Source organism: Sciurus vulgaris (assembly GCF_902686455.1).
Source record: "Sciurus vulgaris genome assembly, chromosome: 4".
Taxonomy (NCBI): Eukaryota; Metazoa; Chordata; class Mammalia; order Rodentia; family Sciuridae; genus Sciurus; species Sciurus vulgaris.
The window spans coordinates 7,616,016-7,636,579 of NC_136464.1; the positions used below are offsets into that span (position 1 = coordinate 7,616,016).

The following is a 20,564-nucleotide window of genomic DNA, read 5'->3' on the forward strand; positions in this document are numbered from 1 at the left end:
AGGGGCTCCGGCACGTGTGCTTGGTTTGATTTTAACTAACTGGATTTTCAGCTGGTTTTGCTTCTTGAGAAGCCTCAAATTCTCAGCTGGAGGCAGTGCTGCACGTACAGTCAGAGCAGCTCTTGCTCTGCAGAAGGACACCAAGGAGGCAGGATGCGGTCGCAGTCCCTGCAGCACCCAGGCCTCGTTGGGTTCCGCTTACAAAGCTACACCCCTGCGTCTTCGCCTGTGCTCCTGACTGCTGGGCTCCAGCTCCCGTGCCGACCTGCCAGGACCCAGAGCAGGAGTCACAAAGCGGGTGGAGCTGGAGATCAGGGACAGGCCAGCCAGAATAACCCTGCCCCGTCTGCACCTGTTTCCACATCCGCAAACAGAAGGTGGCAATATTGATATCACAGGGACTCACGTCACTTTTGAGACTTGGGACTCTGTCTGACAGCGGCAAACAGAACTGACCTCCTGAGGTTATAGGGACAGCAGTACACAAACAGCCTGGACCCCGCAGGTGCCTAGCTGCCAGGCTATGAGGAGTCCGAGCCTGTATGGAGCTGCGTGCATCCCTTCTTTGGCTTCCCCAGAAGGAGTTGCCAGCTTCTGGGAGGCTCAGGGATGGGGACTCACCCCTTTCAGGCAGTCCATTCTATTTTGGGACAGCTCTGACACATCTTCATGGGCAAAGTTTCCCCAGAGGTTAACTGAGGTCCCTTCCAGCACTTTCCAGACACAGAACAAGTTTTTTATCTGCCCCTTGAAAAAAGCAGCACAGGAACCAGGCCGAGCATGCCACGTCCCTCACAGGGGTAAAGAAAGCGGAACCCTGCAGGCTCCTCACTGGGCACACACCAGAAAAAGCCCCCTGACTAACCAACCAGCTTCAGGTAGGGTTAGGTCCAGGTGCTCAGATGATATAACTGGGAGTCTCTGCACCTGGAGGTTCTGTTGGAGGACAGTGGGCTCTACCCTCAGGCACTTTCCCCTGGAGTGACAGGTGGCCACTGCTAGGTCCCAGCTTATATTTCACTGGCTGCTCTCCAGGGGTTCTAAAGAATCCTGGGACAACTTATGGCCCAGGATACATGCACAAATCTGTGGCAGGAGCCTCTGTGCTCCCGACTGGCCAAGCCTGAGCCCCATGCCTGAGGCCAGTGGTGGGCTGGGGTGCAGGAAGGGGGCCTTGACTCAGAGGAGTGAGCAGAAGCAAAGGGGCCTGCACGTCCTGTCACGTGGTAGCCCTCAGGTGGCCTCACAACCATGGTGAGCCCTGGGTTCTTTCCCTGCCAAGAACTGGGCAACAGGGCCAAGTGAGAGGCTGCACAGAGGGCCTGAGGACCCTGCTTGTGGGCCAGAGTCAGCTCTGTGCCCTACAGACCGCTGCCAGGCAGGGCCTCAGAGGTGAGGAAGATGGGGTCCCTGCCCTGGGTGGTGGAAAGGTGGAGGCTGAGTCCAGGCTAGAGGACCTGCAAGCGATTCCCTCCTGGGCCCTGACGAGAGCAGCAATCTGGGAAACCTGGAGGACCCTGAAGGGCCTGGGCAGCACGGGACCCAAGGTGGAGTGTGGCAGGCCACTGTGCGGGGCCAGGTGAGCAGAGCGGGGAGCGAGTGGGGGTCCCAAGGGACAGCAGAGGCCTGACCTCCCTCTCTGGAAGGATCTTGCTTCTGGGCCCATTAGTGTATTTGCCATGCCCTGTGCCCCCTGAAGGAGCAGCCCTAGGGCAGGGGATGGCTGCCAAGTTCACCCTGTCCTCCCACCTGCCTGGCCACAGTAGGCAGCCTGTAAATGTGACGGGCAAGGGAGTGTGGAGGACAGGTTGAGGACTGCCGGGTGGAACGGCCTCAGGACCTCCCGGCTGGAGCTGGCGGGCCTTCCACCACGTCAGGACGCAGCAGGGCCTGGTGGAGAGAACACTGTGGCCCCAGACCTGGAGCCTCCAGAACCACGGCCAAAGGAACCTGTGTGCCCAGTCGGTGTCGTGTCACGCAGGACGCCCAGGAGGCAGGGTGTGCCGATGCTGAGGGAGGCGCTCTGGGAAGCCACTGTGGCCACGGGTGGTCAGAACCGAGTGCAAAACGCCCCAGAGGGGGCATCCCGCCAGCCTGATCCAGGACAAACTGGGAGCCGTTTGGGAAGGATGCCACCAGGGATCACCACCACGGTGAGCCACCGCTGGGGTCAAGCCCGACCCTCTCCCGTGCATCCTGCACAGCTCAGGGGAGGCCAGTGGCGGGGATGCTCATCCCCAGGGGACACATGAAGAAAGGAAGCAGACATCACATCCAAGTTTACCTAGCGAGCCAGTGGCAGAGCTGCTGGGGGCCCTGAGACTCCCCTGGGGTCTCTGGCCCGTGGCACCCTGGCTCAGAAGAGGGATCTGGGCTTTTCGATCTCCTGGCAGCTCTGGTTTCTGGAACTTTGGCAGATTGATCCTCTCAGCAGTCCAACTTTCCTCCCCGAACTGGTGACCCCACATGCGAGGGCTCGCTTGCGAGTGCGCGGTGTCTGTCAGGCCCGAGCCGAGCTTCCACTGCGCTGAGGAGCCCAGAGGTGCGGGCAGAAGCAGTTCAGCGAGCAGCGTCGACTCAGATCTCACTCTCTTCTCAGGGAGAACGTGCTGGACTGTCTTGGGGTGAACAGGCGTGCAGCACAGTCACCTCCCAGAACTTGTAGAAATGGCTTCAATCTGAAGTGTTTGTGCGGCACCGGCAGCCGCGGGGGCGTGAGGCACTCCAGTCTGGGGCTGCGAGCGTGCTGGGCGGGGGCCTTGCCCCTGGCTGACCCCAGCCTGAAGATGACCCTGGGCTGAGGGAGCAGGCCAGGATCACGGCCTGCCCACCACACAGAGGAACCTCCACCCAAAACCTGCTGTGCCAAGGTCCTAAGACAGCGCTGCCTCCGGCTGTGAGCACAGGAACAGGGGCCGGCCCCGCCCCCTTCTCCCTCCTCTCCTCTTGCCCTGCAGAGACCTCCCAGCCTCCATCTTTCGGGAAAGATCAGAAATCAGAGGTCCCATCGATAAATCTCAGTGCATGTTCCCTGGGTGCTAGAGGGCAGTAACAGCAAGGAAAGCTTTGGCCAGCAGCCGGGCTCTGGAGGTCCTCAGGGGCTTCCTACAGAGTTCAAGCAGCCAAGGTTAGTGCTGAGGGCAGAGAATATTCTAGACAGGTGGGCAGCCACAGTTCCTGCCTTGCTTCTCTGGCATGCTGCAGCCTGGCCAGAGCCACCTCCCTGCCACCCCCAGCCGGTAAGGGGGCTCCAGGTCAGGTGACTCCAAGTAAAGGCAGCAAGGATGTGACTGAGGTTGCCACGTCACCTCATCTCGCCAGACCCTCAGGAGGGGTGTTTGGGTCAAGTGATTCACTTCAGGTCTGCCCTGGTCAGAAGCCTCCTAACCAGGCTGGGCTCGCTGTGTGTGGTGTGTGGGGGACAAAGGAGGGCGGGCAGGACTGAGCAGAACCATGGGCCCGGTACTGCTACTCCTGTTGAGTGAGGCCTGCCCTGCTCTGCACTCTGCGAGACCTGGCTGCCTGGGGCTGATGTGAGAGTGGGCAGGGGAACCCAAGTCAGGAAGACATGGGTTCAAATCCTGACAATGACCCTGGCAGGCTGGGTGGCCATGGGCAAGTTACTCCACTTCTCTGAGCTGTTACCTCCACATCTGTAAGTGAGAGGAAGATGAGGGGCCACTACCCTAGGCTATGTGGTTGAGATGGGCTGAGGTCACGGGTGACAACTCCTGCACATGCCCTGCGTGGGAAACGCCCCCATGGGGACCCTCTTGTTGCCCACTGCAGGGGGCCTGCCAACAGGAACAGCAGGCCCAGAGCACCTGCCTCAGGAGTTTGCAGAGCAACATGTGGAGCAGGTCTGGTGAGACCAGAGGGCCCCGCTGACCCTTCCTCCATCCTGTCCCAACACTCCAGAGCCGTACAGGACCGGAGAGCAACTCCCAACTCCCTGGGGGTGTAGGCCACCTACATGGGTCCTCCCTTCTGGGCTAACCCCTGGCCTCGATGGCCTTGCCCTGCAGAGACCTCCCAGTGTCCACCTTGCCCCTCCATCAGCCCAGAGCCCATCACCCACTTGGGGAAGGCCCTGGGGAAGCAGAGAGTGTGGCCAAGTGCTGCCAGGTTCAGAGACCTCGCTCTCCCGTGCTGGGCACAAAGCCGCGGGCTTAGGGCCCAAGAGCAATATTGAGGTCGGGCACCAGGAAGTGCCCCTTCCCACCCTGCCAGCCAACCAGAGAGAAGGGAGGCTGAGCAGGTGAGGGAGAGGCTGCAAAGGGCAGGCCAAGATGGGTGCCTCCTGGGAACTGCCCCCTTCGCTGCTGAACCCCCACGTGGGCCTGCCTCTGTCCCTCCTGCTGAGGCCTGTTCTACCCTTCCCAGCCTCTTAGGTCCCCTCCCATCTCTCAGGGTCTGGTGACTGCACTGCCCCCCAGAGACCTCGCCAGGCCACAGAGTGGGAGGGCCACCACCTGGTGGCCACTGTGGTGGGAGTGATCAGTCTGGTGTCATCTGGTCAAGCTGAACACTGCAGAACACTCCTGGCAGCCTGTGCAGAGGAGAGACCCCCAGACGTCCCTCTGAGAGCTGGGCAGAGCTGGAGCCCACACACCTACATGAAGGCCGCCAGCTCCAGTGGGAGGGACCGGGCGGGCGGCCTGGAGCACACCAGGAGGCGGCCAGCTCCAGGGCAGGGACCCTGGAGGCTGGCTCCCACCCAGGCGGGGACATCTGCCATGTCATTCACGATGATACGCGCTCAGGTTTCATTCACGTCACGACTCCATGGCATGTTCAATTTCCTAATTTTGCCACAATAAAACATTTTAACCACTTAATGAAAGTGTGACGGAAAATAGAGTCGCGGCTGCCGCCCGCCGTGTGACCTGGGGCAAGCCCAGGGGCCTCTCTGAGCCCAGAAGAATTCACCCACAGCCCCACCACCACAGCTCCGTCCCCAGCAGGACCCTTGCTTGAAAGGACCACTGAGGAGCCGCTGAGTCACGCCGGGAGCAGCGTTTCTGTGGTTCCTTCCCACGCTGGCGGCCAGGACTGCAGCGGGCCCTGCCCCTCTCCCTGCACAGTGGCAGCCAGTCCTGGTTCCACCTCTGCCGAGCCACAGCCGGGCTCCAGTGGCCGGGCTCAGGGGGTCCATACAGGAGGGCCTGCTTGGCCCCTGGGGCGCTGCTTGCCTGCAGGACAGAGGGCCCCGGCCTGGGCTTGCTGACTGGGGTCGCCACCCACACCTGGACTCCATGAGGCAGCCGTTCACGGGGTCACAGGTGACACCTGTGACCTGAAGGCGGCACCAACGCCACCCACTTCCTTCAGACTTGCCCCCGAGCCTCTTCGGACAGGAAGCACTCTGAAGCCAGCCGCCACAGACAGTGACCCAGGCACGGGCTGTGCTGTGGCAGAAGCCGTCTGCACAGGCCGCTGGCCAGGCTCGGGAGCACTCTCCCTCCTCCCCATCCAGTTCTGCCATCAGACACGCTGTGGTTCCCATCAGCCAGACCGCGCAAGGTGGCTGGGGTCCAGGTGGCTGGCTCCCCTGGCGCGTGGAAAACGCTCCAGCACCCAGGCCCCAGCTAAGCTCAGGGGCAGAGCGTGCGCTGCAGCCCAGCAAGGGGGACCCTTGTAGGATCCCAGAGTCCTGGTCGGGAAACTTCCCCTCTGCAGGCCAGAGAGCAAAGAACATTCTGGGTACGTGAAACATCCTCCAACCTCGAGCAGACCGTCAAGGAGGAGCTGATCCTTTTCCCCAGCTGCTACGGGCAGAGACACCGTTGATTTGTGCTTAAGAAACAGGGTGCCAGCTGTGGGGTACAGTGTGGGTGGGGGACTAGTGTGACCAGAAACCAGGTACCCCAGGCACCCCAGGAGGAGGGGCAGGTAGGGATATAACGAGGTAGAAAGGATCCAAGACGTGTGACACTGTTCCTCCCCTCGAGGACAGAGAGGGCCCCTCTGAGTAGGCAGAGTGTCCCTCGAATGTGTGGAAATGGAGGCCCCAGGCCCCAGGGAAGATGAGGCGGAGGAGATCAGTCCCTGGGAAGGAAGGAGGGAGGAAAATGGTGCCCAGGGCTGGTGAGCAGCAGGCAAGGCCTGGTCCTTCACCCCCAGGCCCTGCCTGGCCCTGAAGCAAGGCTGGGACGAACAGCCCCTGTGGCTGCCACAGATTGACAAGAGCAGGGTGCTCTGTTTGGGGGTCAAACCCCAGGCAGCCTGTCAGCCTGCAACAGGTGGCCTTGGGCAAGGCTCAGTGGTATCATCTGAAAGGTCCCTGGCAGAGGACAGCCAGCACCCAGCGGTCTGCAGGACCCACTGGGACCAGGAGGATTTGCATCAGCAGGCGTGGGGACCCCAGGGGTGAACACTCTCATCTGGGGCCCGCGGCTGGGGTGCCCTGGGGAGGACTGAGACCCGGGTAAGTCTGAGAGTGGCTGCCTGGCCTCAGGTGCCAGGTCCTGCCGGCACATCTGGTGTGCCAGCCGTGGGAGGAACAGGGTGGGAGACACCTGGGCCCTTCCCTGCCAGCCAGGCAGGGCCGCACCTCGGCTGGGCCGGACTGGACTTCCGGAAAGAGGGCTGTGCGCGTCTCTGCCCACGGCTCCACACATTACTGCTGGGTGGGCAAGGTGTGCAGCCGCCTGCGGAGCCTCTTCCGGCTCGGCCCTGGCGAAGTTCCAGGCTCCCCCTGCCAGGGCACTACGGGCAGGGCTCCGTGATACCTGCTTTCCAAGCTTGGGCCACCCTGTGACCTCTCCTAGCTCAGGGCTTCCCTGTTCCTGGGGCCATGTGGGACAAAGGCAGGGAGGAGAAGGGTGCGGGCCCGTAGACGGTGATGGTGTCTCTCACAGCCAAGGAGCAGGCCCAGGCCCCCAGCGACAAGCCGCCTCAGAAAACACCGTGTGCGCACGTGAGCGCAAAACTAGAGGAGGGGCTGAAGGGGCATCGCGCAGGCCCAGCGGGGGCTCCCTCTCTGGTGCCAGTGACTCCAGCTCTGCCCTGCTCGGCGGCCCAGAGAGCTATCTCCCATCCTGCCCTGGCCCCGCACCAGGTGAGCGTGGGGTCACTCACTGCCTGCCTCTCTGCCACCTATGTGTGATAAGGCCATCCTTCCCTCCCCCTGCTCTCCCAACTGGCCACCAACAGAGGACAGGACCAGAGAGGCCTTTCAATGCCCAGCTGACCCCATCTGCTGGCCCTTGGCTCGGGTGAGGCCATCAGGGCCATGAGGAAGAGAGACCTGGCAAGGGGCAAGGACACGCCTGTCACAGGCAGGACACAGCCCCTGCCATGGAGGGGTCACATCTGGTGGAGGTGGGCCATGCAGACCTCCACACCCAGTGCTGCCCACCAAGATGTGGCCAGAGGGGCGTGGGGCCCTGGGAGGACAAGATGGACACTGCCCGGGAGGAGGGATGGTGGCATTTCCACAGAGGGAAGGGTCTCTGGCCCAGGTTCAGGGTTCCTGTCAGACTTCAGAGGCCACCCACTGGCCAGAGCTGGTTACGACATCGGGCAGCAGGGCGCTAGAGGGATCGCCCGTTTCTTCATTACACAGGCCCTTCTATGAACGGAGCTGAGACTCCTCTCCTGCCCAGGTGGATTCCCTGTGGGTGACACATGGCAGCCACACACTGAGGGGCACTAAGCAGGGTGCCACAGGGGCCTGTGGCTCCTGGCACGTCAAGACCCGCTCAGGGCCAGGGAGCACGCTGCCCACCTGGCTGTCCAGCCTGGGCAGCACCAGGTCCTGTGGGTCTGCCCGTGCGCTGAGTGCGCCACCTGCAGGGAGAAGAGGGCGGTGCAGGGCCGAGGACAACCCCCCCCCCCCCATGCTCCCCTGAGGCCACCAACGCGAGTCAGAGGCAAACTAACAGCCATAGTCAGGACAAGCACGAGGCCCCGTGAGACCAACATGAAACGTTGGCTTCTCAAGCTGCCGTCCATCTGGACAATCCCTCCCGCTCGGTGCTGGGGCCTGGCCTGCAGGCTACCCTTCCAACATGTCCCAGTTTGAACCAGCAGCACTTCAAGCACTCGGTCACCACCTGCAGCCGTGGTCACAGCACCAGGCAGCAGGCTCCAGCCATGTCCCCAGCCCCACATGTGCTACCTTTAAATGCCACGCACACAGAAGGACTGCACAGAGCCAACCGGCAGAGGCACAGGGCGGGAGTGGCCCCCCACGGGCCCTCTGCTCCTCTGGGGGCCTCCCAGTGCCTGCCCAGTGCACTCTCAAGTATAGGGCACCTGGCGGAGGCCGCCCGGGGAGAGCCCCGTGAGGACACGTCTAGTCAGGAGACACAACCAGGAGGCACCTGTGCACAAAACTGCACGGGCCCCAGGCTCGCCTCCTGCTAGGCCACGCCACTGTCTCCTTAGGAGCTGCCACACTGAGCACCTGCTGGGGCTCCTAAAGCTGCCACCACCCAGAGAGCAGCAGGCAAGGAGACCTGCGGGCACAGCAAGGCTGGAGGACAGAGGCTGGGGTGCCTCAAAGGTGCTGTGGTCTCAGTGTGTCCCCAAACCCAGCCTTAGAAATGGAGCCTTCTGTCCACAGTGTCGGGAGGTGAGCCGTGGGGGTGTTTGGTCATGAAGGTCAGGCTGTTAGAAAAAGGGTGTGGGAACAGGTTCTCTTCTCTCTTCCATGAGCGAGGACAACGTTCCTCAAACGGACCAGGGAGGGTCCAGGCTGTGGCTGCGCCGTTCTGGGTCTGACCTCAGGCCTCAGGTGCGCTGAGGCTCCCTCACTGCCCTGTGTTCGCCTGTGGCCCCAAACCACAGGCCCGTCACCCAGGAGAGACCTCAGAGCGAGAGTCCGACCTTAGATCCTTCCCACTCAGCAGATCACTCAGGACAAAGGCCACCAGCCACCCTCCCCAGGCCCAGGCCCCTGGGCACCCACATTTCCACCAGGTCGTTCCAGCAAACGGCGATTTCCCAAAGTCATGAGAACAGGCAGGACAGCGCTCTGAGGCCTAAGACACACTCAACGGCCAAGCAAGCCAGAGCCCAGTCACCACAGGGCAGCTCCACGTGCCACAGGCACCTTCCCACACAGGTGGGAACCTGTGGAACCTGGTGGACCTCGGACCCAACAAATAGAACTCCAACCCCGGAGCATCCTGACCGCTCTCGTTGTTCTAGATTCTCTGTGTCTCACAGACCAGGGAGAGAGAGGGGCCAGAGGGACAGGGCCACCAACCATGATGTCTGCAGTAGTGGAGTCTCCCAGCGCACTGCCCAAAGCAGCGCAGATGCAGTCCGACTCCCCAGGGGCCGCACCTGGCAGGTGGAGCCTCTCCCTGCCCATCTCTGCACGTCACACCTACTCGCGGGGTTTCAGAACCCAGACCCGAGACCAGAAGTCACTCTGCCTTACCGCCAGACAGCAAGCAAGGAGGGGCAGCAATTTCTGCTACAGAGGTCAGCCAGCTCTGTCCCCAGAGGTCAGTTACACACGAGGCAGTGGATGGCCACATACTGCTCAGCCATTTAGAAAGAAAAGCCTCTTTGCTTAAGAAAACGGAACAGACGCAGGACCCTGGCACCGCAGTCCACGGAGAAGCGTGGCACTGACCTGAACTTCCCGGTCCGCACCTGCAGCGCTCTCATTCCGCACCGCTGGGCACCGCCAATGTCGCCCACAATGTCATCCCCGATCATGATGGCCTGTCACAGAAGTGAAATATGCTCAGAAGGGATGTCAGGAGGACTTCATTCCCGGGCTCCTTCATCTTTTTTGACATAATAAACTGCTTGATTTGATGTTTAAAATCACCATCACACGAAATAAACAAGATAATATTGTCACGGTATTGATTAAAAGTCAACCCACCTTGAATATATCTCCCGCTGCCCCGTGGGCCGCACCTGTGAATGGTTTATATTTGTGAAATCTGAAATCAATCAGCAGGCACACAAGGGATGTGGCGCCCAGGACGCGTGGGTGCAGCTGTGCTCGGCCCCCAGGTGGGCACGGCTGCGTTTCACCTGGCACCAAGCCCTCTGAAACCTGACTTTACCAACCCTTGGTTCTGGGACAACCAATTGCAAACCCCTGGCAAATCCTTGCAGTCAGCGTTTAAAAGGTTTTGCTTTCAGTAAGGAAGGTGCTGCCTATCAAAGGCAGCGTAATGTCAGCACAGCGCGGGACGCTCGAGGCCTTGATGTTCTGTGGCACTGGAGATGGAGCTGCGCCTTGCATGTGCTCGGCAAGCATTCTACCACTGAGCCACGTGCTCAGCGCCCGGGAGACCACTTCCTTTCAAAGGCAGCCTCAGAATAGACTCCTGAAACCACCACAGAACCAGGCACGCTAGGAACCAGCAGCTTCCAGGACAAAGGACAATAAGCAAGGACTGACAGTGGTTTCTGAAACCCAGGGAGCAGACGGGGTGAGTTCTGTGATGGGTACACCTTTCTGCCTTCAGCATTTCCAGACTGTGGGTAGAGAGTCTGTAAAGGACCCCCAAAGTCATACTTTGCTGCAGCCCAAACCCCCAGAGCGACTGTATTTGGGGACCAGGCCTCCAGGAGCTAATTAAGGTTCCATGAGGTCCTAGGGTGGGGCCCTGATCCAACAGGACTGGAGTCCTCCTTAGAGAAGCCGCAGCTCTCTCCACACACACAGATGAAGGCCACGTGAGGACACAGCAAGAGGCAGCCAACATCTACCATCTGGACACGGTTGGCGAGTGCCCCCCCAGGTCCATGTGCTGGAGCTCGGTCCCCAGTGTGGTGGTGTGGAGTTGAGGGGACTTGAAGAGGTCGGTCCAGTGGGAGATCTTTGGTCCCGGGGCACCGTTCTCAGGAGTTGCTGCTGGCCTCGCGGAGTATGAGAGCCTGGTCATCACACAGCGAGGCCACCCCACACAGCTGGACCCTTCCACAGGCAGCGCTTCCCCTTCTCCGTCATGTTGTGATGTGGCTGGGCTGGCCAGGGTGGTCACCAGAGGCTGAACAGCTGAGGCTGCCCAACCCTGGACTTTTGGCCTCCCAAACTGTGAGCTGAATAAACTGTTCTTTATAAACTACCCGGCATCAGATATTCTACTGCAGCAACATAAAACTGACCCAGATGGCCACCATAAAAAGCTAGGAAGAGCTCCCGCACCAGAGGTAGAATTTGCCGACACCTCGATGGCAGACGATCTCTGTTGCTTACCACCCCCCAAGTCTGTTGTTTTGTTGGTCACTAGTGTGATCTGACAAATACAGGAAACTCGGGTGGAGCCCATCAGACAGACACCACCCCTCCCAGACGGAGGAGACGGAGCCCCTGGTGAAGATTCTGGGGAGGCCACGGCAGCACAAGGCCCACGGGGCAGTGCCAGACGGGAGCAGGCGGCACTGGCAGCACTGTGGGGGCATGCGGGCGGTTTCCCTGGGTTCAGACGAGTGACCAGTATCATGAGTGCGGTGACTCCCCACAGCCTGGGAAGATCCACACCAAGAGAAAATGGTGCCTGGACCTCACACACGGTTGAACCTATTCTCACCAGCCAGACTGGAAAATCTCATAATTCACAGGGGTAGTGTTCTCAGAAGGGCCCTGTGCAAGTGGAGAGGAATCATTAGTCCTGTTCTGCTGCTGCTGCTGCTGCTAAAATCCATTTTTAAGATTTTAAAATTTTATTTGCTCTGATTAGTTGTCCATGACAGTAGAATGCATTTATACATTTTGACAATTCATACATAAATGGAGTGTAATCTCTCATTTTTCTGATTATACATATTGCAGGATGACATTGGTCATGCGGTTATACACGTACGTGAGGCAACAATGTCTGTCTCACTCTCCTATCCTTCCTACTCCATACCCCTTCCCCTCCCTTCACTCCCCTCTACCTAATATAAAGTAACTGTATTCTTTCCTATCCACCCTCCCCTTATTGTGCTAGCTTCTACATGTCAGAGAAAACATTCAGCCTTTCATTTTTTGGATTTGGCTTATTTCATTTAGCATAATATTCTCTAACCCCATTCATTTACCAGCAAATGGATGCTTCTAAGATCTTAAAAGATCTAGAAGGATCAACCTTATTCCTGGTAATTTAACTGCATCCCAGAACGAAGCTCAAAAATATTTATGTTCATACAAAAATATCCAGTACCCCAAAAGGTAAAATTCACAATGCCTGGCATCTAATAAAAAAATATCAGACATAAAACAAAAGAAAATATCACAGACATCAATCAAAACTGACCCTGTGGGGCTGGGAGTGTAGCTCAGTGATAGAGTACTTGCCTATCATGCACCCAGCCTTGGGTTCAATCCCCAGCACTGCAAAAAAAAAAAAAAGACAAAAAACAAACAAACAAAAACTGACCCTGAAATGACACACAGTGAGAATCAGCAGACAAGAGCACTTAGTCAGTTCTTTAAAACTATATTTCAAATGTTCCAAAAAGTTTAACAGAGAAACAAAAAATAGAAGAAAAAGATCCAAATCAAGCTTCTAGAGATGAAAACTACAATGTCAGGTTCAAAATACATTAGGTAAGATGTCAGAATAGACACTGCAGAGGAAAAGATTAGTAAAATTGAAGATGAGAGAGAAGACAAACATATTTGAAGAAATGATGGCTGGAAAATTTCTAAACTCAACAAAAATTCTAAGCCCACAGATCCAAGCTTCCAATGAACCCAAGAAATAGAGAAAACTTCATTAAAACTGATAAAAGGAGAAAAATCTTAAAACAGTCGAGAGAAAAAAAAAAACTATCATATCTGGATAAACAAAGATAAGACACCAGATTATGTTGGAAACGATGCAAGTAAGAAGACTGGAGGCATCATCTTTAGAGTACTGAAAGGAAAACCCCCGCACATCCAGAATTCTATACCCAGCAAAAGCGTCTTTCAAAACAAAGGTGAATGAAGATATTTCAGATATCTGAAACCGTAAGAATTCATCACCAACAGATCCATCCTACAACAACAGGATGAATCTGCTCCTGGGAAGGGGAACAGCACTATGTGACCAGCAGAATGAACAGAGTACAAATCTCAGACCAGAAAGGGCAGTGAGGCTGGGGTCCCAGCCCTGCTGTGTGCGGCTCCACGACCCAGGGCGGAAGGTGGCTAACTGGTGGTGTTTAAATAAAACCAAAAGCTAAACATCTCCCACAGCGCCTGGACGCAGTATGGCATCCAACATGTTAAAGAAAAGCAAGTATTGGGAAATGTTCTGCTGATGTGATCATGCTGGAAAAGTCTGCATGCTTCACAAGAGAGCCCTCCACTCCAGGTCCCGGTACCTCGGAATGGAGCCCTGTGTGGGTCACACTGCTGGGCCAGGCAGTGGGGACCCGTGTGAGTCAGACAGACACGGTCCCTGTCCTTGGAGCTCAGAGTCACATGCTAAGACATTCCATAAATTAATGTGCATCTTTTTTTTTTTTTTTTTTTTAGCGGTGCTGGGGATTGAACCCAGGGCCCAATAACACATTCAATAATTTAGACTTAATGGACATTTATAGAGTATACCATCCAACAAAGAGCAAAGACACTTTCTTCTCAGCAGCACATGGATCCTTCTCTAAAAGAGACCATGTCTTATGCCACAAAGCTACTGTTAGCAAATATAAGAAGATAGAGATACTGCCTTGTATTCTATCAGATCATAATGGATTGAAATTAGAAATAAATGACAGAATAAAAAACAGAAACTACTCCAACACCTGGAGATTAAATAATACACTATTGAATGATGAATGGATAACAGAAGACATCTGGGGGGAAAATAAAAAAAAATTCTTAGAGGTAAATGAGAACAAAGATATGTCATATCAAAATCTCTGGGACACTGTGAAAGCAGTACTTAGAGGAAAATTTATTTCATGGAGCATATTCAATAAAAGAAGAAAAAATCAACAAAGAACCTAACACTACAGCTCAAAGCCCTAGAAAAAGAACAGAGCAACACCAAAAGTAGTAGAAGACAGGAAATAGTTAAAATCAGAGCTGAAATCAATAAAATTGAAACAAAAGAAACAATTGAAATAATTGACAAAATAAAAAATTGGTTCTCTGAAAAAATAAACAAAATTGATAAACTCTTAGCCACACTAACAAAGAGAAGGAGAGAGAAAACTCAAATTACTAAAATTCGGAATGAATAAGGAAATATCAGACACAATTGAAATACAAAACATAATTAGAAGCTATTTTGAAAATCTCTACTCCAACAAAATAGAAAATCTCGATGACATCAACAGGTTTCTAGAGACATATGAATTGCCTAAAGTGAATGAGGAGGACATACACAACTTAAATAGATCAATTTCAAGTAATGAAACAGAAGAAGTCATCAAAAGCCTACCAACAAAGAAAAATCAGGGACCAGATGGGTTCTCAGCCGAGTTCTACAAAACCTTTAAAGAAGAGCTCATTCCAATACTTCTCAAAGTATTCCATGAAACAGAAGAGGAGGGAACCCTTCCAAACTCATTCTATGAAGCCAATATCATCCTGATACCTAAACCAGACAGAGACACATCGAGGAAAGAAAATTTCAGACCAATATCCCTAATGAACATAGAAGCAAAAATTCTTCATAAAATTTTAGCAAACTGCATACAAAAATATATTAAAAAGATAGTGCACCACGATCAAGTGGGTTTTATCCTGGGGATGCAAGGTTGGTTCAACATTCAGAAATCAATAAATGTAATTTACCATATCAACAGACTTAAAGTCAAGAGTCACATGATTATTTCAATAGATGCAGAAAAAGTATTTGATAAAATACAGCATTCCTTCATGCTCAAAACATTAGAAAAAAATAGGGATAATGAGAACATTCCTTAACATTGTGAAGGCCATTTATGCTAAGCCCATGGCCAATATCATTCTAAATGGTGAAAAACTGGAACAAGGAAGGGATGCCCTCTTTCACCACTTCTATTCAATATCATCCTTGAAACTAGCCAGAGCAATTAGACAGACCAAAGAAATTAAAGGGATACGAATAGGAAAAGAAGAACTCAAACTATCCCTATTTGCTGATGACATGATTATATATTTAGAGGAACTGGGAAATTTCACCAAAAAACTTTTAGAACTCATAAGTGAAATGAGTAAAGTAGCAGGATATAAGATCAATGCTCACAAATCTAATGCATTTTTATACATAAGTGATGAATCCTCAGAAAGAGAAGTTAGGAAAACTACCCCATTCACAATAGCCTCGAAAAAAATAAAATACTTGGGAATCAATCTCACAAAAGAGGTGAAAGATCTCTACAATGAGAACTACAGAACACTAAAGAAAGAAATTAAAGAAAACCTTAGAAGATGGAAAGATCTCCCATGTTCTTGGATAGGCAGAATTAATATTGTCAAAATGGCCATACTACCAGAAGTGCTATACAGATTCAATGCTATTCCAATTAAAATCCCAATGACATACCTTACAGAAATAGAGCAAGCAATCATGAAATTCATCTGAAAAAATAAGAAACCCAGAATAGCTAAAGCAATCCTTAGCAGGAAGAGTGAAGCAGGAGGTATTGCAATACCAGAACTTCAACTACACTACAAAGCAATAGTAACAAAAACAGCATGGTATTGGCACCAAAATAGACAGGTAGATCAATGGTACAGAATAGAGGACACAGACACAAACCCAAATAAAAACTTTGTCTAGTTTTCTCATACTAGACAAAGGTGCCAAAAACATGCAATGGAGAAAAGATAGCCTCTTCCACAAATGGTGCTGGGAAAACTGGAAATACATACGCAGCAGAATGAAACTAAGCCCATCTCTCACAAAAACTGTCTCTGCACAAAAATCAACTCACAATGGATCAAGGACCTTGGAATCAGACCAGAGACCCTGCATCTTATAGAAGAAAAAGTAGGTCCAAATCTTCAACATGTCGGCTTAGGATCAGACTTCCTTAACAGGACTCCCATAGCACAAGAAATAAAAGCAAGAATCAATAATTGAGAGAGATTCAAACAGAAAAGCTTTCTCGCAGCAAAGGAAACTATCAGCAATGTGAAGAGAGAGCCTACAGAGTGGGAGAATATCTTTGCCACTCATACTTCAGATTGAGCATTAATTTCCAGAATATATAAAGAACTCAAAAAACTCTACATCAAGAATACAAATAACCCAATCAACAAAAGGGCTAAGGAAATGAACAGACACTTCACAGAAGATGTACAAGCAATCAACAAACATATGGAAAAATGTTCAACATCTCTAGTAATAAGAGAAATGCAAATCAAAACTACACTAAGATTCCATCTCACCCCAATTAGAATGGCGATTATCAAGAATACGAGCAACAACAGGTGTTGGAGAGGATGTGGGGAAAAAGGTACATTCATACATTGCTGGTGGGGCTGCAAATTAGTGCAGCCACTCTGGAAAGCAGTGTGGAGATTCCTTAGAAAACTTGGAATTGAACCACCATTTGACCCAGCTATCCCACTCCTCGGCCTATACCCAAAGGACTTAAAATCAGCATACTACAGAGATACAGCCACATCAATGTTCATAGGGGCTCAATTCACAATAGCCAGATTGTGGATCCATCCTAGATGCCCTTCAATTGATGAATGGATAAAGAAACTGTGGTATATATATACAATGGAATATTACTCAGCCATAAAGAATAGTAAACTTATGGCATTTGCAGGCAAATGGGTGAAATTGAAGAATATCATGCTAAGTGAGATAAGCCAATCTCAAAAAACCAAAGGGCGAATGATCTCGCTGATAAGCGGATGATGACACATAATGGGGGGTGGGGGGGCAAGAATGAAGGAACGAAAGACTGTATAGAGGGAAAAGAGAGGTGGGAGGGGTGGGGGGAGGAAAAAATAAGAATGAATCAAACACCATCACCCTAGGTAAATGTATGATTACACAAATGGTACGCCTCTACTCCATGTACAAGCAGAGAAACAAGCTGTACCCCATTTGTTTATAATAAAAAAAAAAAAAAGAACTCTGGCAACCGTGAGAACACTGAAACAAAGTATCTCAGATCCCCCCTCACCAAAAAGAAGACATTCCAGAAAGCACAGCTGATAAGCCTGAAGCCACTGTCCCTGGAAACGACTGGAGGAATCCTGGGGGCTGAGGAAGGGGTCAGGAACAGCTGGGCCGCCCCCAGGCCGGGGCGGGGGTCATTTAGCTAAAGGGCAAAGCTTTTCTAAGAATAGGCCCGGGCTCTTCACATAAGCCTAGTCAAGCAGAGGCCAGAGGGGCCCCTGTCAGAGAAGCCACAGGAGACGGCAGCATGGGGACAAAGCTGGGGGAAGACCGACCACCACCAGCACCGAGTCCTGCCAACGAACGTCCCCAGCCACCGCCCAGCGACACGGGTCCACACTTGGTGCTTCTCCCTGGTTTTCTCTGTCTTCCCTCCACCCCCGCCCAGGTTTCCTGCAGCGTGTTAGATGTGCCAGCAGAGGATCTGCTCCTGGGTGGAACGAGGCCTTGCATTTCTTAATGCAAGCATGTGACACTCGTTTTTAATTAATTTATCATGGTAAACTCGAGATTCTGTTCTTCCATTTATAGTAAAGGTCAAAAGTTCCTCTTTGAATACATTTGTTTAGTTAAAAATGTGTCAGTTTAAAGAAGCATGAGATAAATATTAGTGCCAGGGACAAGTACCTGATAGGTTAGGCTGGAGTCTCCTCTCGTGGAGGAGCCGGACGGGCAAGCCAAACGAGTGGGATCTTTTGTTTATCAAACTTCACAGAGCTGTCTGGAAACCATCAAGTCACCACGGAGAACCAGCCAGTGGCATGGCTTCCCAGCGGGGGACGGCACCGGGGAGCCCTCCACCCACAGAGGGCGACTCCAGATCTCCTGAAGCCAGGGCTGCCAAGCGGGTGGCCAGACGCCTCCATGTCAGACTCCGCTTCACCTTTCCAAGGTGAGCGGGAAGCCATCAGCTGGGCCTGTGAACACCCACCGCACTTCCCCTGACCCGGGGGCTCAGGCTGCCATCCTAGCGGGCTCCTTGGGAACGGAGTGGGTCTTCCCAATACCACGTCATGCCTGGCATCTTCCAGGCCTCTAGGAAAAATGGAAGTCTGTGTGTCCGCGTGGCCACACACCACACCCACACCCGGCAGCAGAGATTCCTCCTTCTCAGAAGGGACACTCTCAGGGCTCCCTGGGCTGGACATTCGTTGATGCGGCTCATGGAGACAATCAGAAAAGCCAGGCCCGGGAGGGGCCCTCATTCAGGCAGCAGCCGCGTGGGGCCCGAGACGCCGCAGCTCCCCGCAGCAGAGCCCGGAGCAGTGTGAGGGTCCGGGGAGCAGGGGCCGCACGACCCGGCGGGCAGCCGCCCGGAGCAGCGATGCCTGTCTGGGCCAGCTTGTGGGCTCGAATACCAAAATGTGCTTGGCACCCTGGGGACTTCAGAGATTTAGGGCGATAATCACGCCAGGAGGAGCAATTATTCCCAAATCATTTAGGACTTAAAAAATCATTGGCAAGAAGATGGAGGTCAAGAGGTGCACTGTCGAGGGAAATAAAAAAACTCTACCTGTCAGGCCCGGATCTCGCTTCCCGTCTCCCTGAGTTGGAAACGGGAGACAGATACAACTGAACGGCCAGACTCCGCAGACCCTGGAAATCCAGGGAGCCGGAGGAAGCGCCACGGGCCTCCAGGCGGCTGGCCACACCACTCATCCTCCCTCAGTGTCATCTGCCTGCCAGGACTCCCTGGCCACCACAGCTGCCAAGAGAAGGCCATGGCCTAACAGGTGGCAGTGCCTGGGGACAGGCTTCCAGGGCTGGTGTCCCAGGAAAGCCTATGCTTCACGACATTTTTAACTACGTCAGGACTCTGCTGGGCTGAGCCTTTCTCCCCATCACGGGGCAGGGAACAGCAGGCCTGGTGGGGACAGAGCAGCCCAGTCTGCTCTGCAGCCCAGAGGGGCACACACCTCACCTGGAGAGGCCCAGACGACCTCTAGACCTTCAGCCTCCAGGACCCCTCAGAAAGCCAGGTGGCACATCACTAAGCCATTTCCACCAGGGTCTGGCACATTCACAAGGAGCAAAGCTGAAGGGCCAGGGGCTGGGGACTGGCTCAGCGGCAGAGCACTCGCCAGCATGTGCAAGCTGGGTTAGATCTCCAGCACAGCCCGGGGGGAAAAGAGAAGGAGGAAAGGAAGGATGGACAGACGGACAAACTAAAATAACTCAAGGATCACTATCTTTCAAAAAGCAAGAAGCCATGGTGTTGGCAGGATATAGGGAACCCTGGCACACAGGTGTTCTGGAAGGTAAGAGACGTAAGCAGTGCCAATCATAGCTCCATGCCACACCACCAGACGTCTGGAAAATCAATGAAGGTGTGCAAACGGAGGCACACATAAAGCTATCCCCTGGGGTCATGTACAAGAGGGCACGTGGAAGCAGTCCCATGTCCCTCAACAGGGGAATGGTGAAGAACGGTGGCCCACAGGATGGAATACTATGCAGCCACAAAAACACTCTGCAAAAGTGCTCCAATAAGCACAAAGGAAATTGTTCCCATTAGACTCTGAAGGGAAACCAAGTTTCAAATAGCAGATACAGGATTATTCCAATTTTGTGTTAAAATGTACATTTAGACAAACTAGAGACAAAGCATGATTTGTTAATGACTTGTGTTATTTGTGTCCTGAGAGCAAGAGCCCAGCAAAATCACCACAACCTCTGCTTTCCCTCAAGTTCGTGGGTCACTTGATTTCCTATATTTGTGTTCTGCCAATAGTATGTATTTTATAAAATATTTTTCAAAACAAAATGATATTGTACTACTAAGTCTACCATTCCAAACGTCATTTATGAAGCCTAATTCTGACAGGCCTGGCCCTCGCTGAGAGCTGAACGGCAGAGCAAGCTGGGGACTGGAAGGCGAGTGTGGGCCCAGCCTCTCTCCTCGGGCTCCACCCCAGCCTAGTCTGTGGCTAGTCCCTCAATGCTGTGGTTCTCCCAGGGGACGTGTGGCAAAGTCTGGAGACAGTCTGAGTCTCATGACTTGGGAGGGAGCTGGTACCCCTGTACCCAGGCTGAAGGGCAGGCAGCAGATAAGCACCTACAGAGCACAGGACAGCCCTCCTCCAAATGACAGGCCCCCAAACATTAAGAGCCAAAGCTGAGAGATCCCGGCTTATCTTCTAGATGTGACACAAGCACCTGTGACAGGGGACTCAAATAAGGACTTCACAAAAGAAACAGGCAGCTGAAGGGCTGGGTGTCCAGGAGCTTCCTCCCCAGCCTCAGGCTCCTGGCCTGTGAAATGGGCTGCCACGTGTAGGCCCTTCCATGACCAGGTGCCTGGTGAACAGCCCCAATTTCAGTAAGCTGCACAAGCTACAACCAGCAACCCGAGGCTCCCGGAACGTGGCCCAGACCCTCCCAACTCACAGGCTTTAGCATGAAGCTCTACAAACACCACAGACGCAGAGGCTTCAACCATGGGAATCATGCCTAATTGCTAGAGGTAACCTTTCCACATTTTTCTTTGCCTGATCACTGGCTCCTCGAAAGGGCCTCGTTACCCCTAAGAGGTTTGCATTGCCA

General features: G+C 53.5%; 1 protein-coding gene across 3 annotated transcripts in view; it reads right to left on the bottom strand.

The window, feature by feature from the left end:
• LHPP (phospholysine phosphohistidine inorganic pyrophosphate phosphatase) overlaps nt 1-20,564 on the bottom strand; it is a 127,990-nt gene that overhangs the window by 79,020 nt on the left and 28,406 nt on the right. For all 3 annotated transcript variants that reach the window (XM_079138080.1, XM_079138082.1, XM_079138081.1), the window contains one exon: nt 9,590-9,681. In XM_079138080.1, coding sequence (XP_078994206.1) covers nt 9,590-9,681 — 92 coding nt within the window. The remainder of the gene's footprint in view (nt 1-9,589; nt 9,682-20,564) is intronic.